A 22,029-nucleotide genomic window follows, 5' to 3' on the forward strand; every position below is an offset into this window, starting at 1 on the left:
AAGACCAGACAGGAGGAGAAGGCAACTACACACACCACAAAACCAGCCTCACATAATGCTACCACTCCACTGAATCAAACACAAACACACAAAGACATACTCGGAGGCTCTGAGTAAAAATTTACCTAAACAGCAGAGGCCTCCAAAGCAGACACCCAAACAACTGCTACCTCAAGACACCCCACAAGCAACACATAAACCACAAAAGCAGTGTGTAAAGCAGTCACAGCCCTTAAGGCCAAATACAACACCAAAACATACTTGTCATAGGTGACTCCATAGTCAGACACACTGACGTCCCACTCACCAGGCTGAACAAGGAGAGGGTCACAGTAAGCTACCTATCGGGCGCTAGAATCCACCACATAACACAAGCACTCAGGTCACTCCATGGCAAGTACAAATATGACACAGTCATTGTCCATGCTGGTGTGAACGACCTGAGACGTACCTCCCTGGACTACATGAAAAGAGACATAGAGGAGCTCTCTGATTATGTAGCCCAGGCAGGTATGACCCTAACCCTGAGCAGTATCCTTCCTTCACCAAGAATGATGCCACAATATAGAGACAAGATGATCAGCTTTAACAATTGGCTTAATGTCTGGTGTCATTCAAAGGGGATCCAGTGTCTGTCTGCCTGGGATGACATGCTTGACAAGCCATGCTGCTTCGCAAGGGACGGCTTGCACCTGTCACCCCTGGGATTCCGGATATTGGCTAAGGCTCTTGCCACCCCCATAGTGCCTTTTTTAGGCAAGGCTCAAATTCTAAACCTACCACCCTAGAAAACAAAAATGGGAAGAAACTGAGGGTAATGCTGCTCAATGCCAGAAGTCTAAATCTCAAAATGCACGCACTCGAGGCCCTTCTCAGTATGGAGAACATCGATGTCTGTGCTGTAACTGAAACCTGGCTCAAGGCTCCTGAGAGCACCCTGGCACTATTAGGTTTTACCTCATATCATGCGTTCCGGCCCCAAAACCCGGACCACACCACAAAAGGAGGGGGTGTATCCATATTCATAAAGGATACCCACACCTCCAGGTTGGTGGGAACGCACGAAGCTTCGGAAACCATCCAGGTGCAACTAACCATAGGCAAAACTGCTCTACAAATTGTAGCATGCTACAGGCCACCCTCTCAAACTCAGGAACCCCACATAGCCTTCCTGAAGACACTGGAGGGTATAAATGTATCTCCAAACACCATCATATTGGGTGACTTCAACTACCCGAATATAGACTGGGAACATTACTCAAGCCCTAACTTTCTAGCCCAACGGTTCCTGGAGTTCATAAATTCAAATGCCATGGAACAGCTAGTCACTGTTCCCACGATAGGAGAAAATATACTAGATCTCATTGTCACAAACATGGGGACAAAATGCTCCACACCGGAAGTATATCCCTCATTGGTGAGATCTGATCATAAACTAATCTCACTGGAAATCCACATCCCGCCCCCACTCCAAACAAAAAAGACCATAGTGAAGAACTTCTCTAAAGCAAACTTCACACTACTCAAGACTGGTGTGGTATCCTTCAAGGCCCCTGAGCCAGTGGAAACCACAACCCAAGCTGCGGAAGCCCTTACAAATGCCTTCTATGAACACCTCCAGGACTGCATGGATCAGGCAATCCCAAATAAAACCAAGACTCTTTCCACAAAGGGCAAACGTCCAGTCTGGTGGACCCCAGCCATTAACAAACTTTACAATAAGAGGAGAAAGCTATTACATGATAGAACAAAATCCATAAAAGGGAAGTCACCCTGATCATTATTAGTAAAAAATACGAGCACTCATAAAATCAACTAAGGCCAATTTTGAGAGAAAAATTGCCATGGATTCAAAGGATAATCATAAGGCCTTTTTCAGCTATGTTAGGAACCTGGGTGGAAACTCCCAGATATGCTCAGAATTAGTCCAAAATGATACAAAAATCACTGAACCCACAGACATTGCCAACATACTGGCAGACAGGTTCAGTGCAAACTTCACCCCTCTCCCCTAAAGGAGAGATAACTATCCCAGCCGAGTGTAGCCTCCCGGACATCTCAAATGCGCAGGTGAAAGCTGCTCTCTCTAAAGCTAAAAACACAGCATCAATGGGACCGGATGGTGTCCCCGGCTGTGTGCTACACGAGCTAAATGAGGAATTAAACCCGCATATAAGGCAGCTGTTTAATCTCAGCTTTACCACAGGATACGTGCCCAAGGAGTGGCATACGGCAACTGTGGTCCCACTCCACAAAGACGGCGCCTCTACGGACCCTGGGTAATTACCGCCCCATAAGCTTAACAAGTCTAGTCTGCAAAGCTATGGAGAGGATCATAATGGAGCTCATAAACAAAGATATAGGGGACTTGCAGACATTGGACCCGACCCAGTTTGGCTTTGTCAAGGGAAGATCATGCCTTCTGAACTTGGTCGACTTCTTCGAAACAGTCACCAAGGCCATTGATGATGGAAAGGCAGTCCATACAGCCTACCTTGACCTTGCAAAGGCTTTCGACACAATACCCCACTCGGGTATTGTAGAAAAACTTACCAGCTTAAATGTAAACCCATATGTCACAAGATGGGTTGCAAACTGGCTTAAGGACAGAACCCACAGGGTTAGAGTTGCTGGCGCTATGTCAGACTCCAAGCCAGTCACAAGTGGTGTCCCACAGGGCTCGGTCCTTGGCCCCCTATTGTTTGGCATCTACTTCTCAGAAGTACAGGCCAACATGGGAGGACTTTGGCTGACAAAGTTTGCAGACGACTGCAAACTGGGCGCCATAGTGGAAAGTGCATCGGACACGGATATCCTTCAGAAGGGACTCACGGAAACAGACAGCTGGTGCCAGAGCCATGGCCTGAAGTTAAACGCCAAAAAATGTATAGTCATATCCTTCGGGAAAAACAAGGTAACCCCAAGCTACCATATAGGTGGCAATCCACTAAGCACAGAAGAGGTTATCAGGGACCTGGGGACCCAGGTTGACAGTGGCCTTTCTTTTGACACTCACGTTGCTAAAGTGGTTAGAAAGACCTTCTACATTGCCCACCTGATCATGAAGGGATTCACATCCAGATCTAGTGAGGTCATTGTTCCCTGTACTCTTCACTTATCAGACTAATGATCGAGTACAATGCCCCATTCGGGATGTATCTCACCCGACATCTGCAGCAATTGGAGAGACCCCAAAAGTTCCTCACCAAAAGGATAAAGGGACTCCAAAATCTGTCATATGCTGCCAGATTGAAGAAACTCCAGCTCTATTCAGTCGCATACCATCTGCTCAGAGGTGACATGTGCCTGACATACAAGGCCATGTCCAACCCGGAATTAATGGACATGCTCCACCTCAAAAAATCCAAATCCACCAAAACCACCAAAGCAAGCGACTTAAACCTTAGCACGGATATAAAAAGGACATGCTGGAGGGATAGATTTATCACTCAGAGACTCCCTATGCTGTGGAATAAAATCCCGGTCCATGTGAGGCAGAGCACCTCGCTGACTCTGTTCAAGAGAAATCTAGACCTGTGGATGGGAGATCGTAGGTTTACCCCGGGAATCATCTCTGTGTCACTGCTGGACAGAGGCACAACAAACTAATGGGCACAGTATTTTTTCATATAAGGGGTGGCGTAAGCCACAAAAATTTGGGCTAGGCTTATAAATGCCTTAGGGCAGATAGCCTAGTATAAACCTATGAACCTATCTCTGATCAACATTAGCAGAAAAGTACGTTCTCTCATAAAAATATCCAAGGCCAACTTTGAGAGAAAAATTGCTAAGGACACTAAAGATAACCACAAAGCCTTCTTCAGCTATGTTAGAAACCTGGGCGGAAACCCTCAGATATGCTCAGAGTTGGTTCACAACAAAAAATATACTGAACCCACAGATATTGCCAACATTCTGGCTGACAGGTTCAGTGCAAATTTCTCCCCTCCCTCACCCTCAAAAGAAGAAATACTTATCCCAGCTGAATGTAATCTCCCTGTCATCTCAGATGTCCAAGTGAGAACCGCCCTAAACAAAGCTAAAAACACAGCATCAATGGGACCTGACGGTATCCCGGGTTGCGTGTTACGTGAACTCCAAGAGGAGCTAAACCCACACATAAAAATGCTATTTAACCTTAGCCTTACTTCGGGATATGTACCTGAACACTGGCGTACAGCAACAGTGGTCCCACTCCACAAAGGGGGTGCCTCTACAGACCCTAGAAACTACCGCCCCATAAGCTTAACCAGCCTGGTCTGCAAAGCTATGGAAAGAATCATTATGGAACTCATAAACAGAGACATAGGGGACCTACCGTCACTTGACCCCACCCAGTTCAGCTTTGTAAAGGGCAGATCCTGCCTTTTGAACCTGGTTGACTTTTTCGAAACAGTCACTAGAGCCATTGATGAGGGCAAAGCAGTCCATACAGCCTACCTGGACTTGGCTAAGGCCTTCGACACAATACCCCACTCAGGAATCATAGATAAGCTCAACAGCTTAAACGTAAACCCTTATGTCACTAGATGGGTTGCAAACTGGCTAAAGGGCAGAACCCATAAAGTTAAAATCGCTGGAGCAATGTCAGACTCAAAGCCAATCACAAGTGGTGTCCCACAGGGATCTGTCCTGGGACCCCTCTTGTTCGGCATTTATTTCTCAGATGTTAAAGCAAACATGGGAGGGCTGTGGCTGACAAAGTTCGCAGATGACTGCAAACTAGGCGCCATAGTCGATACACCAGCAGACACATACATCCTACAAAAAGGCCTCACAGAAATGGACAACTGGTGCCGGAGTCACGGCCTTAAACTAAATGCCAAAAAATGTATAGTCATCCCCTTTGGGAAAAACAAAGTACCCACAAATTATCACATAGACAGCAACCCAATGAGTACGGAAAAAGTAATCAGAGACCTAGGGACCCAAGTCGACAGCGACCTCTCATTCGACACCCACGTTGCCAAAGTGGTTAGAAAAACATTCTACCTCGCACACCTCATCATGAAGGGATTCACATCCAGATCCAAGGATGTCATTGTACCCCTATACTCCTCCCTCATCAGACCCATGATTAAGTACAATGCCCCATTTGGTATGTACCTCACCCGGCATTTGCAACAGCTGGAGAGACCACAAAAGTACCTCACCAAGAGGATCAAGGGTCTCCCAACATATATCTTATTCTGCCAGTCTAAAGAAACTTCAGCTCTATTCAGTAGCATGCTGCCTGCTCAGAGGTGATCTCTGCCTGATGTACAAGGCCATGTCCAATCAGGATCTGATGGACATGCTCCACCTCAAAAAATCCAAATCCATCAGGACCACGAGAGCTAAAGACTTAAACCTCGGCACAAGTATGAATAGGACATGCTGGAGGGATAGATTCATAACCCAGAGGCTTCCCATGCTTTGGAACAAGATCCCAGTTCGTATTAGGCAGAGCCCCTCACTGACTCTCTTCAAGAGAAATCTTGATGAGTGGATGGGAGATCATAAGTTTACCCCAGGGGTCACATCTGTGTCACTGCTAGACAGGGGCACAGTAAACTAATTCTATTATATAAGGGGACCTTCATTGTGTCACTACTAGACAGAGGCACAGTATTCTAAATTTATTCTGTACATTTTTTGTACCATTTCATGGGGTGGCAAAAGGCACATCACTATGGCTAGGGTTACAGATGCCCCAGGGCAGATAGCCTAGTACTATACTATGAAACTATGAAACTAATAAAGGCTGTCTTCCAAATACCATAAACCAAGGGTTCGTTCCACAAAAAACAGCTCACAATTCCACAGGTTGAAGACTATTTATTGGACAAATGGACAAAAACCGACTTAGCGCTTTCGTCTCCACACTGGAGACCTCATCAGAATCAATTAAAAAACACCTCTTCCGTTCCTTATATACATCCATTTTAAAAGTAATTAAACAATTAGTTACTAATTACATACTTAAAGGCAGTTGGAGTCAGATAGAGCCAATACAGTGCTGAAAGCTAGTCAAATTAATTTGTCAAGACAGTCTACTATCTATGAAGTTAAGAAATTAAATATATTTGTATGTATATGTGTATATAACCTCCCTATAAAATTGTCTACACATGATACACCAAAACCTATAATTAGATGTATTTTTAAAATTATATTGCTTCGCTTTAAAAGTATAAAAGTATGAAAATGTGGAACGAACCCTTGGTTTATGGTACTTGGAAGACAGCCTTTAGTGGTATCGAACCATACTACCTTTTGTGGATGTGTACTGCTTTTCGTTTTTGACTGGTTCATGACTGTAACGTTCATGAATTCTAAATAGTACTAAGGTTAGTTCACTATTAATACAATTAAGACTACCGAACATAGCTTTGCAAGTTTTTACAAAATAAAAGCATAACTAAAAAAAGTAATAAAAAGACGTGTGGGACAGCTAGTCTTCCTTATTCTAAATTAAACAAATTAATGTATTTGAATAACATAACTAAAAAAATTGCGCAAAAGTACTTCTTTAGAAAACTAAGCTACTGGTCTACCTACCTTTAAATGCATCAGCTTGTTGTTCCACTGACTCCCGTACCATTTTCCAGAAGCAATCAGACACAGCAAGGCTTAAATTCTTTGTAGTTGCTTGATGAGCCTTCAACATTCCTGTTCTGTTAATAAGTGAATGAAGAATCATTATGAAAACACAGATCTCCATAACAATACAAAATAAATATTCACAGTCCCTTTAAGTCACAAACTTATACATTTAACTGGTAAGAGGAAAAAAATGACTGTTTCTGAAAAATATGGATTGCATCTAAAGAAAACGGCAAAACAGCCCAGAAATGTTACTACACTCATGTATTTCAGCTCTAAATATAGCACTGAAAAAACTCCTTGAGGAGTCCTAGGGTTAGGTATGTCTTCTCTTCCAATCAGAATTCAAAATTTCTTTTCAGCAAAATCCTGTGCGTGTATATGCCAGCTTGCACAGCCAAAACACTCCATGCTGTAACATACCGTGCTAGCTACACAAGCAAGCTCAGGCCCCACAGCTCATCACCACTTTTTTTTTTTTGCTTCTTGGAGTTTGGATCTCGATTCTTGCCATCAACACCAAAGTCCTGCATCTCTTTATCTAAGCACTCTAGTAAAGTGTCCCAGTGGCTTTCAAATGACCAGCAAAGACTCAAAATGAAATTACCTGTACTGCCCGAGGGAAAAGCACAATTCTGACAACTGCCACAAATGCCAGAGGTTCATCCCAACACACAAAACATAGGAAAAGTTGTTGGCCACTCTGCAAAAATGATGGCAGTCAAGATGCTTATGTGTGGGTGCTTCTCACAGACTCAGACAAAAGTCAAAGAAATACCACACGGGCAAGCATGTAAAGTCCAGGTACAGATCTACGCTTCCTTGAGGTAAGTTTCAGGGTACAAATGGTCCCCTCTGAACTCTGCAGATTATGAAGTAGCCCTAAACTAGTAAGACCCCCATCGGTAATCCACCTTCCATTTCAGTCAAGGGCTTTAGACTAAGGCAGATGTGCCTTTGGCTACCTCTAGAGTGCATCCCAAGGTATTTATGCCAGCTTACTATTGGATGACTAGTTAGAGTCCATGGGTGACTGGTCTGATCTTCTAGATCAGCCCTTTGTGTTATTCAGAAACAGATCAGGCTACTAGGGATCAGCAAATCTCACCTCAGAAGTACCCATCAAGTTACCATACACCAAGGCGTCAACATTAACAGTCATTTGGCATATAGTGGGAGCTTGATTTAGGGGTGAGAGAATACACTATTAAGAGTTAGTTAAGGATGTAAAAATACATTATTATGGGGTTATGTCTGAAGCCAGCTCTAAGCTTGGCATATGCCTCTCTCTACCATGCTGCCTTTGGCTAGTACTGGTAGAGAGAGATAGTATTCCAGTACTGTTTCCTGATCCTCCACATCCTGCTGCCAAGTCACCACAATCTTACTCTCGTGCACACCCCTATGCCCTTATATAGCAGGGATCATGGTAATCCCTGAAGTTGTAGACCCTAAAAAATCTGGAGGCTCTCAAAGCCAATGTGTCAAAAATGAACAAGGATAATAAATACACCATCATGTACATCCAACCCCCCCCCCCCACATTACTGCTTCCTTTATAAATATTCTACTATTTACAGCAAACACCAGCCTCGGACTCCTATCTTCTCCTCCTCTCCCAGTAATGCCTGCTGAAGCTAGACCCCTTGGAAGTTCTGAGTAATTCTGATCTACAACTCATTAGGTATGCTATTTGAGTAATCTGCAGATCCTCCAACACACTGGCTCAGAAAATGGCCAGGGCAATTTAAAAGCCATTGCTTGAGAATCAGCAGACCAATGCATTAAATAAGTCAGTGTTGACTCCAATGTGATCTCTTCATCCCATAATATGTCAGACAAGCATTTTGCCATTTTCTGTCACATAAGGAGTCCAGAACGTTGATCACATATGGCAACAAGGTTCTTCCTTTTGATGTTGGGGATCCGAGTCCTCAACTACGCATCTTATCTGTCACATCTGTCACATTTCCAGGCCTACCTTGGGAAGAAGACAATGAATATGTCTCATGAACTCACAGAGTCTACGGTCAAAAAGATGATCATCATCAGACCTTGTTCACATTCTCCACTACAGGAAACCAAAAGTGATCCACAACTTTGACTAGTCTAATGGTTTGGTTAAGGGCCACAGGCCCCATTTTTTTTCCTGTACAGGATGGTGTGCTTTAAGCATCACTCTCTCAACAAGAAGCCCTAGAACAAATTCTGGATCCTCACTTCCTAGGGGAATTGTTCTTCAGCCAGTCTGCCTAGGACCTGGTTAATGATCTCTAGAGAAAAAGAAAGCCCATGGCTCTGTGTACAGGGCCTCTATAACCACCTTCTAGCCACTTATACTCATTCTGCTAAACTTACCCAACCTCAAAAGATGAAGAGGCATCCCCAGCATGCGAGGAAGGGCCTCACGTATTGCACTGTTTTACAGCTCTGATGCTGATGAAATAAAAAAGAAGGCTGGTAATAGCCCCCCCCCCACACACACACACACAGTCCTGACCTCTGTCTCTACAAGTTCACCATAGCTCAAACAACCATTATAAAGGACCAGTGGGATCTGGTCATGGTCACCCACTGGTCTCATCATGGACCTCATTTGTTGCAATCTTGGAAAAAGCTCTGCTGTTGGATCAGCATTTTTCAGTAGAAATATTGGGAAAGTTCTAGACTCTATTACAGAAAGCTGCTTTAAGAGGCTGTAGAAGCTAACTTTATGTTAGAGAAGGGTGATAATCTTACTCATGTCCCAAAAAGGGGAAGACAATTTTTTCAAACCCTTCTGGACATCATCAATCTCAAACAGTCTACCCTGTATGTTCAGTTCCAGTTGATCACCTTGCAAAGAGCAATGCCCTTGCTCCTGCATGATACCCAGCTGGAGTCACAGGATATGATGGATGCTTTTTGTATATCAGTATCTGGAATCTACAGAAGAAATTCCTCCAGTTTGATCGGAGAAGGCATCAGTTCAAATTAAAATTGCTGCAATCTGGGCTTTCCTCAGGACCTAGAGCACTCTCCAAGATAATGGACATGGTGGACAAATCCTGGCATAAAAATCTATGGTCTCCTAACATTCTCTTACCTTGTTTTTGGCTCTTGGCTGCCCCATCTAGGAGCTTTTTGGGCTGTCTTCATTTGGACAATTTCATGGATGAAGTCCTTTAAGATGACCCAATACTGGAAGAACTTTTGTCTAACCTAACTAAAAACACAGTCTTTTACTGAAACACAGCGGGATACCCTCCAATATTAAGTCATTCCTGACACTAAATGGGACTTAAGCGGTTATGATGTTAGCCTCTTGGATGTTGGGTGAGGGTGCAGACTTGGATCCCACTCCCTCCAATATTAAGTCATTCCTGACACTAAATGGGACTTAAGCGGTTATGATGTTAGCCTCTTGGATGTTGGGTGAGGGTGCAGACTTGGATCCCACTACCCTTCTGGGCTTCACAATGCTACTCTGTAGACCAAAGGATGAAACTGCTGCAATGAACCATGATGTGTCAGTGGCTACAGATACAGAATACATCCATGGGCATGTTATTGGTGTCGGACTCCTACTGCCATTCCCAGCAGTGGAGGACAGTCCCCACCAAACTCCTAGTAGGTATGCCCTTTGTATATTCAAACATCCCAGAAATTGAAGACAAACACTTTACGTGTAGCCTAGGGACCTGAGCTTCATGTGTGCGTGCACACTGTAGAGAGTGTGGGCACTTTAGACAGGAGGCTCCAAATGGAATTCGGAGCAGTACTCTAGTACTCATGGCCCTGCAGATCTTGCAAAAACAGCTGCTGATAGGACAACTTCTTTTACAGAAAAACAGAGTCCACAATGTGGTGCTACGGGGGCACAAGGCTGCACATATTGCACAAAGCAGCAATGCACAAACAGCAGTGGACTAGACACGTGGATCACTCTCAGCAGTCCACATCTCCAGATAAGCCAATGTGTTGGCTCTAAAATCATCTTCTTAAACTTTTGGATACAGATGCCATATTTTGTGAGTTTTTTTAGAAATGGGAACACTTCAGACACTGAACACTCTGCCATCTAGCAGAATACGTTCCATTCCTCTTGTACCAAATATCTAAATTGGTAAATACATAAACATTCCTCTTGTACTATGTGCAGCATGGCACGGTATAAGTAACAGTGGGAATATCCTCTGTGTTGTGGGAGATTCTTGTACACATTCCCAGTCATTCAAAGTCTGATTCGAAAATATCAAAACAAATTTTCATAACCCCAGTACAACCAAGAAAGGCATGGTTGCAGGTTCTAATAAAGCCAATGTCCCCAGAGGTACAGGAAACCCTAACAGTCCTAGACAACTATGTCCTCCACAGCTGGGAGAAAAGCAGCTGCACCTAAGGGCTATGCCTTTTTTTTCTAAGCCGTGCCCATAACTGCAGGACTGTATATGAATAGTCACTAATGAGTTTCAGTTCCCTTGCTTCTCCAAGCTAACTACGTATTAGACTGCAAGCCTGATCTGTGCCCTGTTTCTTAGAAAGTTCACATAACTTATTATAAACCTGCAAAACAATGTCCATAAGATACCATACAATAATAACTGAATGATCACATAACTAAAAAAGCAGAAAAAACATTTCAATCATTTTTAACTGATTTAGCAATCGTTCTACATTGGAAGCATAAGATAAGAACCAACAGACCTTATCCTTATAAACTCTACCCAAGAACTTAAAAGCTCAAGTCAAAGATTCATGCTCTTGATAAACAGATTTACACTATACTACTAAAGATGTAGGGATACATTCTATTAACTAATGACACATCTCTTCAGAGAAAGCAGCTTTTGTAAAGTTAGGATTATTCAGATAAGAGATGCAAAATTACGTAATGCTCAGCAATACCATCATATTCCACAAATACCAACACCAGAATTGCCCCCCCCCCCACTTATAATTAGAAAGAAATGGGAGTGGGGGCATTTCTGCTCCTGGAAGCACTCTTCTGCAAAGGACGAAAAACACAGATTTTAAAAAAACTCTGAGAAGTTAAAACAAAACTCATACAGAAGGATCAACGAGATTATCAACGAAATATAAATAAATCATTTGGTTAAAAGTTTCAGATTAGGAAAATGTTTTGAATGCACTACTTTTAATCCCATCATTTAGATACTGAATGGGATTTTGCAATATTAACACTTTTTTCCACAACAGTTCAGTTTCCTTTTTAAGTTCATAGAGGTTACTAGGCTATTAGCCCTAGGGCCTTTACCAGCCTAGTCATTTTATACACTCGTTCCCTTAACGACCAAGTGTATGGTCTATATTTGCAGTGCAGATCTATGATCAGCACTGACTGCCCTTATCCAAGAGGGACATAGGTGACAACCCCAGGGTAAATTTACGGTCTCCCATCCAGTTGCCTAAGTTGCACTTAAATAAGATCACTGAGGAGCTCTGTTTTACATGAATTGGTGGTTTGTTCCAGATGACTGGCAATCTCTGGGAGACATATTTGTCTCTCTAGCATGTCCTGTTAATGTCGCAGGCTAGGTTAACATTCCTACAGCGAGTGAATCTTGTCCCATTTGACTTGCGGATATGCAGCATTTCCATTAGGGCAGGATCAGAGACTGCTCTGTAGGACAGACACAAGTCACCTCTCAGCAGCCTTTAAGATACAGAGTACACTAACAGGGCCTTCAGTCTGTCCATGTAGGTCATGTGCTGAAGGCCCTGAATTTTCTTGATGAGAAACCTCAGAGGTCTCTGCAGCTGCTGCAGGTGTCTGGTACTCTATTAGTGGTCTGATGAGGGATGCATACAGGGGAGTTATAATATCCTTAGCTCTGAATGTGATACCCCCTAATTATGAGACGTGCAACCTAGAAGGCCTTCCTTACCACCCTGGACAGATGGTGATCGAAGTTAAGGTTGCTATCAACCTCAATCTCACCACAGGGTTTGAGCTAAGGGGTACTGTTAATATTATTTGCAGGGACTTCCTCTTTGCTGAAAGGGATAAAATGTACTTTTTACATTTAGTTTAAGTCCGTGGCTTTGGCACCAGTCATTTGTCTATGTAAGCCCTTTTTGTAGTATAAAAACAAACCAAAAGGTTCCGAACCAGCAGGTGTAAAACTCCAAAGGTTTATTAGAAAATGTAAAAGTAAAGCGCTTTTCATCTCCCTTAGTAGGAAGACTTCTTCAGACAAAGGAAAAAATCATCAAACACAATTTAAAACCCAAAAAAAGGGGTGTGTGTTACAAAATTACAAACAGCTGCCTTAATTGAACCCACTGACATACCTTCACATTTAAAGCTGTATTACATTAAAAGCATAAATAAATGTCCACTTATTGTAGACAGGGTGTCAAACATAAAAAAGTTCTCAAAAAAGAAACATGAACTTGATAAAAGTAACCAAGAATGTCTTAGTGAAGATTCATGAACCTAATCAAGTGTAAATACTGTCTGTTTCCCTTAAAATACATTTTAGTAAACAACTTTTCATAGGGTAAAACAAAACTCATACAGAATCTTGTAAATAAAAAGAAAATAAAATGAAGTAATGCTTGCAACCAAATATAATATCCATTCCTTAACAGAAAAGGTAGTAAGGAGTACACATCTCTAATGCATAATGAAGAATCAATAATGAATAAATAAACAGTGAAACTCAACTAGGAGTCTGCAATAGGTGGAATTTCAAAGGCGTTTCTAATAAAAGAAATGTTATTTCTAATATTAAATAATCGAATGTTTATTTCTGTGTTAAAAAGATCCTTGAGCAATGGGTAAAGCACCAAGCTGTGATGAGAACACTTTCTAAGCTTTAGTATGCACAGTTGTAGCAGCCAAAACAAGTCAAAAATGCAGCTGTTTCAGGAAAAAATATGGCAAGGCATTGCGTGAAAGACGCATCTAAATCAAAACAAACAAACCGCCGGATTCACAAGACGGTACTTCATTCAAGAACCGTGCAGGTACTAAACATGCAAAAAAGGCAGATAGCCAAACAAATGAAAAATCAGTTCACAATCGTGCCCATGAATACGGCACATTGTTCTGCAAATGAGTTTGTACTGTGTGTGAAAAAGGTAATAAATAAAGTAGCAGAGGACTAAAAAGAAGGAAACGCAACACCTAAGTAAATCCACAGCTATTGGTGTTCAATGACACTGACAATAAGTAAACATAGCACTTCAAAATACCGTGGGTCTAAACATTAAGGTCTCATTGTTGCTTACGCAAAAAGGTGTGTGTCTAGAAGTATGCAAAAATCAAGTCAGACCACAATGCAGAACCTGACAAAAATAAAACATACAAATCCCGAACGAAATTATGCAAAATGAAAATAAAAATAAAAATAAAATAAAATAAAATAAAATATAATATAATATAAAATACAATAAAATAAAGTAAAATAAAATAAAATTTTTGTAGTATGTCAGCATCGCTGGAGGACTCGATGATTGCACCCAGTTTGAAGTCATCATCGAACTTGGTAAGCCACAGGCCATCTGTTTTCGTCTGGACTTCTGAGAAACAGATTCCAAACAGTAGGGAGCCCAGCAGAGATCGGTGTGGTACACCACTGCTAACTGGTCTGCTAGTAGAGGTGGAAACCCCAACTTTGACTGTATGCATTCTGTCAGTGAGCGAGTTTGCTACCTATCTAGTGACATATGAGTTAATTCCCAGCTGGGTGAGTTTCTCAATGAGGCCTGAGCGGGAGATTGTGTCAAAAGCCTTGGCTAAGTCAAGACATGCTGTATGTACTATTTTGACTTCATCCAGGGCTCTGGTGACATTCTCGAAGAAGTCCACCAGCTTTAATAAGCATGATCTACCCTTAAGAAAGCTTTAAGCTTCTTGCCTTTCCAATACTCTGCTATCACAAAGAATATCTGAACAGGTTGTTGCACAATTAAACAACTTCCTTAAGTTCAGGTCAGATTTGTATTTTATGTTCTGATGAAGTCTTTCATGATACATCTACAGGACAAAAGCACTAAACCTCTGTTTTTTTTTTTTGTTTGATACATTTTATTACATTTGTTGGTTAACTGCTGCCAAGCTGTCTATTTGGGACTGTGCCTCTGAATCGCAGTTGTTTTATATTGGTTCTTGGAATTTGTATTGTGTGGAAGCCACTTTGTGGAACATAGAAAAAGCTCCACATTAAAATGCTGTATGTATGCCACTGGCAACAGTTTGGATGTGTTCATGAGAATGACCTGCAAGGGCTATTTTACAAGAAGTGCAGATGTGTAAGCCCTACTTACCTGTATCAGTTGTTTTTCTTTCGGCTTTTCCTGGTTAGGGGTTGCCACAGTGGAACTCCTGTCCGCTAATGATTGGAATTCGATTTTTTTTATGGTGCCGAGGTGCCAGCCCAATGCCCAACCTTCAACGAAGGCATGCCCATTCACGCATGTCTTTCTAACTCCACTTGACCGCGGAGAGGACATGCAGACTCCACACAGAAGGCGCTCTAGCCGCAAATCGAACGAGAGAACCTCTTGCTGTGAGGCGACAACTCTACCGCTGCACACATTCCTTCCTGCCTCAGTGGTATTTTGGATTATCTGCCCAGATAACTTTGTACTGGCCAGCTTTCAAAAGCTAAGACTCCTCTCCCTCCCTCTTCCTCTAACAACTGATTGGCTGAGCATATCCTGAGAGGGAAGCCTACAGTTATCACAGGGAGTTGGTGTTCAGGCTTTTTCACTAAAACAGAGGACAGAAGAGAGAAGAGGAGGAGAGCACCTAAAGCCAGAATCATCCAGCAAGAGTAACTTTGCAGCCATTCACAACACCATATACAAAGGCAAATAGCCAAATCAAATAGGTTGAAACCTACCTCAGCTATGCACAATCTGGGGGATGGCAAGTGGGTGCTTCCACTGATCAGTGAGGAATTTGAACATCTACTGCTACAAATAATTAGGACTTATGCAGCTCTATTATGTTCATCATTCCCTCTGCCTCAGTGACATTTTGGGTAGTTTCCCAAAGCTTACCCTACCTGAGAGGTAGAAGGATAAGGATCTAGGAGCCCCTGGAGAATGGTCCTAGCAAAGTCTGCTCTGGACCTTGAAAAGGAATCCAATTTTTAGTGCTTTGTGAAGTTATGAATAAAGGACCAGGTTGCTACATCTAGAATACTTAAGAGTCTAACCCTTTCCAATATGCCATTGAAGAGGATAACGCTCTAGTCAAGTGACCCTTAGCCTTGCCTGTAAGAAATTTAATGTGGTGGGAGTACCAGACAAACAGCAGTAGAGGACAACCATCATGCAAAAGTTTGCTCAGAGATAGGCTGACCTTTCTTAAATCCACTACAGGAGACTAACAGCATTCCTTAAGGGCTTTGTCCTGCAGATGTAGTACCTGAGCTGCCTGTGTGAATCCATGGTATGTAGAATCTTTTCTCCCTTTTTTTGGATCAAGAGATAAGACTGGGAGATTGATGGTTTGATTCAAGGTAAATTCAGAAACAACTTTAGGCATGAATGATGGATTAGTACACAGAACAACCCTGTCTTTGAAAAAAATCAGATAGGGATGGACCACCATGACAGCTTCCAGCTCATAGACTCATCTTGCAGGTGTCAGAGCACTGACTAAAACAGTCTTCCTAGTAATGAACTGTAAGTCAGCCTGAGAGGGAGGTTCAAAAAGAAGTAAGGCCAATTCAATTATTCAAGGACATCGCTAAGATCCAAGAAAGGACGAATTTGTTATTTAAGGGGTCTCATGTGCAACAATCTGCCATAAACTGATCACAGAGAGAGACAAAAGAAAGGGGGTCCATGGGCAGACAAGCAGCAATGGCCACAAGATGCACTTTGACAGAAGCATAGACAAATAATCTCCAAGCAGCACACACAAATATTTCAAAAACAGATGGGTCAAAACTCTTTCAGGATCTATGTTACTGGCTATGCACCACCTAGAAAACCACTTGGACTTGTACACAATATACTTTGTAGTTTCAGGTTTTCTTGCCTCCTTAAATCCCTACTGTACATCCTCATGGAATAAGTGCAAAAGGATATCAAAATAGAATCATCCAACTTCCAAGATGATTGCAGAAACAGCTTAGTTTTAACTCTCCTTGTGTGAAAACAGAAACTCAGCAGAGAAAACCAGTGGACTTTTATTTCTGCATAAATTTCAGTAACTGGGTAGATACCAGGAAAAAAAATACAGAGGACATGAAAGAAAATCAGGTACAAAAGGTGAGGAAAAAAATCCTGAATGGGAAGAATACTGCAGCTGTTCAGAAAAACCAGTGCATACCCCAGAATAACTTCCAGTAATCTAGAGGAAAGTATAAGGCAATTGCACACAGACATGACTGATGGAGTATATCAACTCAAATAACAAAAGGCTGGAAAAATGTAAAAAGCTTTAAACAAATATTCAGATGAGGTGATAAAAAACTGCAAAAATCAGAGGTCGAAATGAAGAAAAGGATGGTTGAATATCAGACTGAGGACAGAACACATAGGGAAAACCTGAGATTTTCTACTGTACCAAAGAAGTTAAAAGGAACAGACTGTATTCATTTTATGAAAGTACAAATAAGCAAGTTGACTGGTTTTCCACAGCCTGCATTATGAAAGGGCACGTCGTGTGTATGCTCCTCACCTAGCTATAAGAAAGCAACCTAGACATTTAATAGTAAAGATGCAATCTTACCAGTAGAAAGAGTTGATGTTATATAGACCTATCTCGCCTACATTCTTACCCGTGGGTTCGGAGCCGAATATCGTCTCCGACTCGGCCGACTTTACTAGCTCAAAGTCTTTCATTGGCTGGGCTAAGCAGATATCCCATGGTGCACTGCTCCATATCCCCAGATCTCGTTTGCCGCTCGTGTAGCTAGGACATGGTCTCGCTTGGCTGCGGCTAAGTACCCTTTTTTCTTGTCTTAAAGAAAGTTTTGGATCATAATCAAAAGCTATATTCATAGTTATTGTCTAGTGTTGTTTGAGGTTGTGATCGTGTGATTGTGTGGTATCCCGCTGACGGTTTCCCCGGGCTAGGCCTGTTTCAGAGGGCCTAGTCCTTCTCATATTGCCTTCTGTGTGTGTACGGTCTAAAACGTTTAAGTTAGAGGTTTGGCCTATTCCCTTTCCTTGTGGTCATCAACCGTTTTTGGTTAGAGGTTTGGAATTGTTTCTTTAGTGTGTGTGCTTGGTCACTGTTTAGTGTACGTTCCCGCGTTTTGTGGTGTGAGCACTTGTGAGTGCTTCTCAGACTTGTTTTTTGCGTTTTGGGGTAGTAGTGAAGATGTCCAAAGATTCCAAGGAGCACAACCCTTCGGGTTTCAAAAAGTGCTCTAAATGTGGGTACAAAATGTCCATCACCGATGGGCATTCCATTTGTGTCTATTGCCTGGGAGCCATTCATCTGCAGGAATCCTGCAGTTTTTGTCATGCGTTCAGTCCTAGAGTTCTCCAAGAGAGAAAGAATAAGCTGATTTTAAAGGGACTCTTGAAACCCTCTTTTAAAGAGGCTATGGATTCGTCTCCCAGTGGTAAATCAAAATCTGACAAGTCTAAAACGAGATCTCTGGCTCTGTCAGCTTCATCGGAGCCCCCGGAGAATGTCTCAAAAACTGCATCGACCTCCTCAGCTCCACTGTCCTCGGGGCCGCAGGAAGTGTCGGTGTTGATGAAACCGGCGTCAGCTCCAATTTTATTGGAACCTCTTAGGAGCCGATTGCCCAGTCTTAGACCAGTTTCTCCTGAGAGGAGATCTCGATCTCCCTCCCTGTCTTCCAAATCCTCCAGGACCTTTTCGGATGTGGATGTTGATAGGGTAGTCCAGAGGCTCCTCCAGTCACCGGTTTTGGCAAAATTATTTTCGGCTCCGGCCCAGTCAGGTCCGGAGCCCGCCCCGACCCCGTCTTCGGTCATTCCTCCTCTGAGCGCATCTCTGTCTTCGGAGCCGGAGTGTTCCGCGCCATGTGATGTTCCTAGGCCGGATCCGACTGCCCTTTGGCTCCATCAGTACAGGCATCGGCTCCGACCCCGTCGGTTCCGTCCTCGGGATTCTTCGGTCGGGCTCGAGGGGGACATCTCGGGGCTTATTTCAGTCCTGAGTCTCCCTCTCGGTGCCTCGTCTTGGGGAACTCCGACCGCCATTATGGCCTCGGAGGCTGGTCGCTCCTCAGACTCGGACGGGGCCTGCCTTCGAGGCTATGCGGACCTCGCTGCCCAGATCGTCAGCTACATCAGGTGGGTTGGTCACGCTGTCCCCCACCACTCCGGTGAGAGCCTCTGATCACCACCTATCGATGGACAGCAGAGCACCAGGGCCTAGGGATACCCCCACAAGTGGTCCCCAAATTTCAGAGGGTCCCTCAGAGTTCATGCCTGAGGAGCTCCCTAGAAAGAAAACGTGCAAGAGGAAGTACATAGACTCCCAGGATGAGTCTCTCACCTCTGATACTGACCTCGAGGAATAGCAGGGGTCCCCCAAGTCATCCTCTGATGATGTTTCCTTCTCCGACATCCTGGAGATACTGAAACAAAGAGGTGATTGGCCGTCCAAAGCCCCTTCCGAGGAGGAGTCAGTATTCCTTAATGCTTTTGGTGCTCAGCCCTCCACCTCCTGGGTGTCTCCACCCTTCGACGAGCTCCTTCATCTGATATGTCGATGAGTGTGGGAAAACCCTGATTCTGTGGATCCCGTGCCCAGGCGTCCCAACAAGTTTCGTTCCGCCCCCCCCAGGGCAAAGAGTTTCTGTCTAAAGGAGTCCCTGTAGATGCCATGGTGGTGGCGGCAGCCACTCAGAAGGAAGTAGCAGAGTCTTCTTCATCCGTCCATCCTCCTAACAAGGAGTCTAGGACCATAGACTGGTATGGGAAGCGTACCCTCTTGTCAGCAACCTTTACCTTACGGTCGCTGAATTACCTGTCTCACTTCACTTGGCTCCAGAGAGATCTCCTCAAGGAGTTAGGAGATACTCTTGCAGATAATGTTCCTGAGGCAGTGGCCCAGACGGTTAACGCCCAGGTCTCTACCCTCAATTCCATTGTCAACTCATCCATGCGGCTCATTTCGTATGCAGCCGAGGGAGTGAGTAGGGCAGCAAGCTCAGGAGTCGCCCTTAGAAGGCAAGCCTGGCTGCGCCTGTGTCACTTTGTGGAGGCCTTCAAGTCTTCCTTCACTGATGCCCCCTTCGATGGTTCCTCTTTGTTCGGAACCAAAGTGAAAGACACCCTCACCAGGTGCGAGCAAGAGGGAAAGACCCTGTCTGCCGTAGGGGTCCATTTTTCCCTTCCTTCTAGGCCTTATCCCAAGGCCCAGCAGGGGGGGCGGGAGATGTGGTTCAAGAAATCACAGAGGTTTTTTCCTGCCGCAGAAGGTGAACCCCCCTGCAGAGGCAGAGGAGGGGGAGGTTATTCAGGGAGACGCCGCCCCAGAGGCAGAGGGGGCCCCCGCAATTTGGGAGACCGCGATTCCTTTCGTGGCTCCCCCCTACTCTCGTTCCTGAGGGAGTGCCCGGCTGTGCTTATCCAGAGCCAGTCGGGGGTCGAATTTTGTTATATCCGGAAGCCTGGGAAAGCATCACCCAGGACCGATGGGTGTTACGGATAATTTCCGGAGGTTATCTCATTCCGTTTACATCAGACCCCCCTTCAATCAGAAAAATCCCAGACGTTCCACCCAGTCAAAGGCATCAAGCAGCCTCAGAGGTTTCAAAGCTGCTAGGAAAAGGGGCCATCCAGCATGTCCCCTCAGACCAAATCAGAATACGGACTTACTCAAGATTCTTTTTGGTGCCAAAAAGAACAGGGGACCTGAGACCCATATTAGAGCTCAGCCAACTGAACAACTATGTACACAAGTCCAAGTTCCGTATGGTCACGCTACAATCGATTCTCCCATTGTTGGGAGAGGAGGTATGGATGTACTCCATCGACCTCAAGGATGCTTACTACCATGTGAAAATGGACAGAGCATCCAGGAGTCACCTACGCTTCCAGCTGGGAGCCAGTCATTTCTAGTTTAGAGCCCTGCCCTTTGGTCTCTCCACAGCCCCCAGGGTGTTCACCAAGAGTATGGTGGTGGTGACGGCTCACTTGAGACGTCAGGGATTCCAAGTGTTAACGTATCTGGATGACTGGCTCCTTTCCGCCCCCACCAGGCATCAATTAGTTCAAACCAGGGATGCTACCGTCACTCTGTCACCAGTTGGGTATAACAATAAATTGGGGAAAAAAATCTGCTTTATTGCCCTCACAGCGTGTCACCTTTATAGGAGCAGAATCAGACACCATTCGAATGCGAGCATTCTTACCGCAGGAGAGGATCAGAGTTTTACAACAACAGATACGCATTCTGATGCCCCTGAAGAAAGCGAAAACAAGATGGGTTCTCCAGCTCATAGGGACCATGGCAGCAACAATCATGTTGATCCCTCTAGCGAGATTGCACATGAGAATTCTCCAATGGCTCCTCTTTGTTCAATGGTGTCTCCAAAGATTTCCACTTTCTCACCCCATTTTGCTCACAGACAGATGCAAGCAGGACCTCGGTTGGTGGCTTTGCACCAACAATTTGAACGGAGAAGGCCCTTCATTCCACCCATCCCAGTTGGCACGGTGACCACGGATGCCTCCCAGATGGGATGGGGGGGGCATTATCTTGGCAGGACAGTCCAAGGCACATGGCAAGAGCACGAGATACATCTGCATATAAATGTCTTAGAGATGAGAGCAGTGCTACTTGCGTTGCAGGCACTTCAGAGTGTTCAACCTCTAGGGACGATTGCAATACACTCGGACAACATGTCAGTAGTGTGGTATCTAAACAAGCAAGTGGGAACCAGGTCTTACCCTCTGTGCAGAGAGGCCATGCGAGTGTGGCAATGCGCAGTAACTTCCCAACGGTTTCTGGTGGCAACGCACATTCCGGGGAAGTCCAACGTGATTGTGGACAGGCTAAGCAGAGCTATTCTGATGCCTTACGAGTGGTCCCTGAATCGCCTGGTTGCAGAGCGAATCTTCAGCAGATGGGGTCAGCCTTGCTGCAACCTTTTTGCCAGCCCCCTCAACGCAAAATGCAGCAACTACTTCACGCTGATCCCCCCACAGGGGGAGTCACCCAGGGATGCTCTGGTTCACGACTGGCCCTCCGGTCTGCTTTATGCTTTCCCTCCGTTTCCTTTGCTGTCAAAGGTGATTCAGAAAGCGCAATCCTTGGGAAGCAGAATGATTCTGGTTGTTCCACACTGGCCTCGCCAAGTCTGGTTCCCCTTTCTTCAGCAATACATTGTGGACACTCCTTGGATTCTGGACCCTCAACCAGATTTACTGAAACACATGTCGGGACAGTTCCACCCCTCCCTGATGACCCTCCGGTTGACAGCCTGGCTGCTCCACTTTCATCGTTAGTTAGACTTCATAAAATCTCACCAGAAGTGGTTCATATAT

General features: G+C 44.2%; 1 protein-coding gene across 4 annotated transcripts in view; it reads right to left on the reverse strand.

Moving 5' to 3' along the window:
* Window positions 1-22,029, reverse strand: part of OPA1 (OPA1 mitochondrial dynamin like GTPase) — a 2,039,562-nt gene that overhangs the window by 869,494 nt on the left and 1,148,039 nt on the right. For all 4 annotated transcript variants that reach the window (XM_044070302.1, XM_044070304.1, XM_044070303.1 and 1 more), the window contains one exon: window positions 6,541-6,656. In XM_044070302.1, the coding sequence (XP_043926237.1) occupies window positions 6,541-6,656 (116 nt within the window). The remainder of the gene's footprint in view (window positions 1-6,540; window positions 6,657-22,029) is intronic.

This window comes from Protopterus annectens, chromosome 4.part1 (assembly GCF_019279795.1).
Source record: "Protopterus annectens isolate FY-2018-M chromosome 4.part1, PAN1.0, whole genome shotgun sequence".
Classification (NCBI taxonomy): Eukaryota; Metazoa; Chordata; order Ceratodontiformes; family Protopteridae; genus Protopterus; species Protopterus annectens.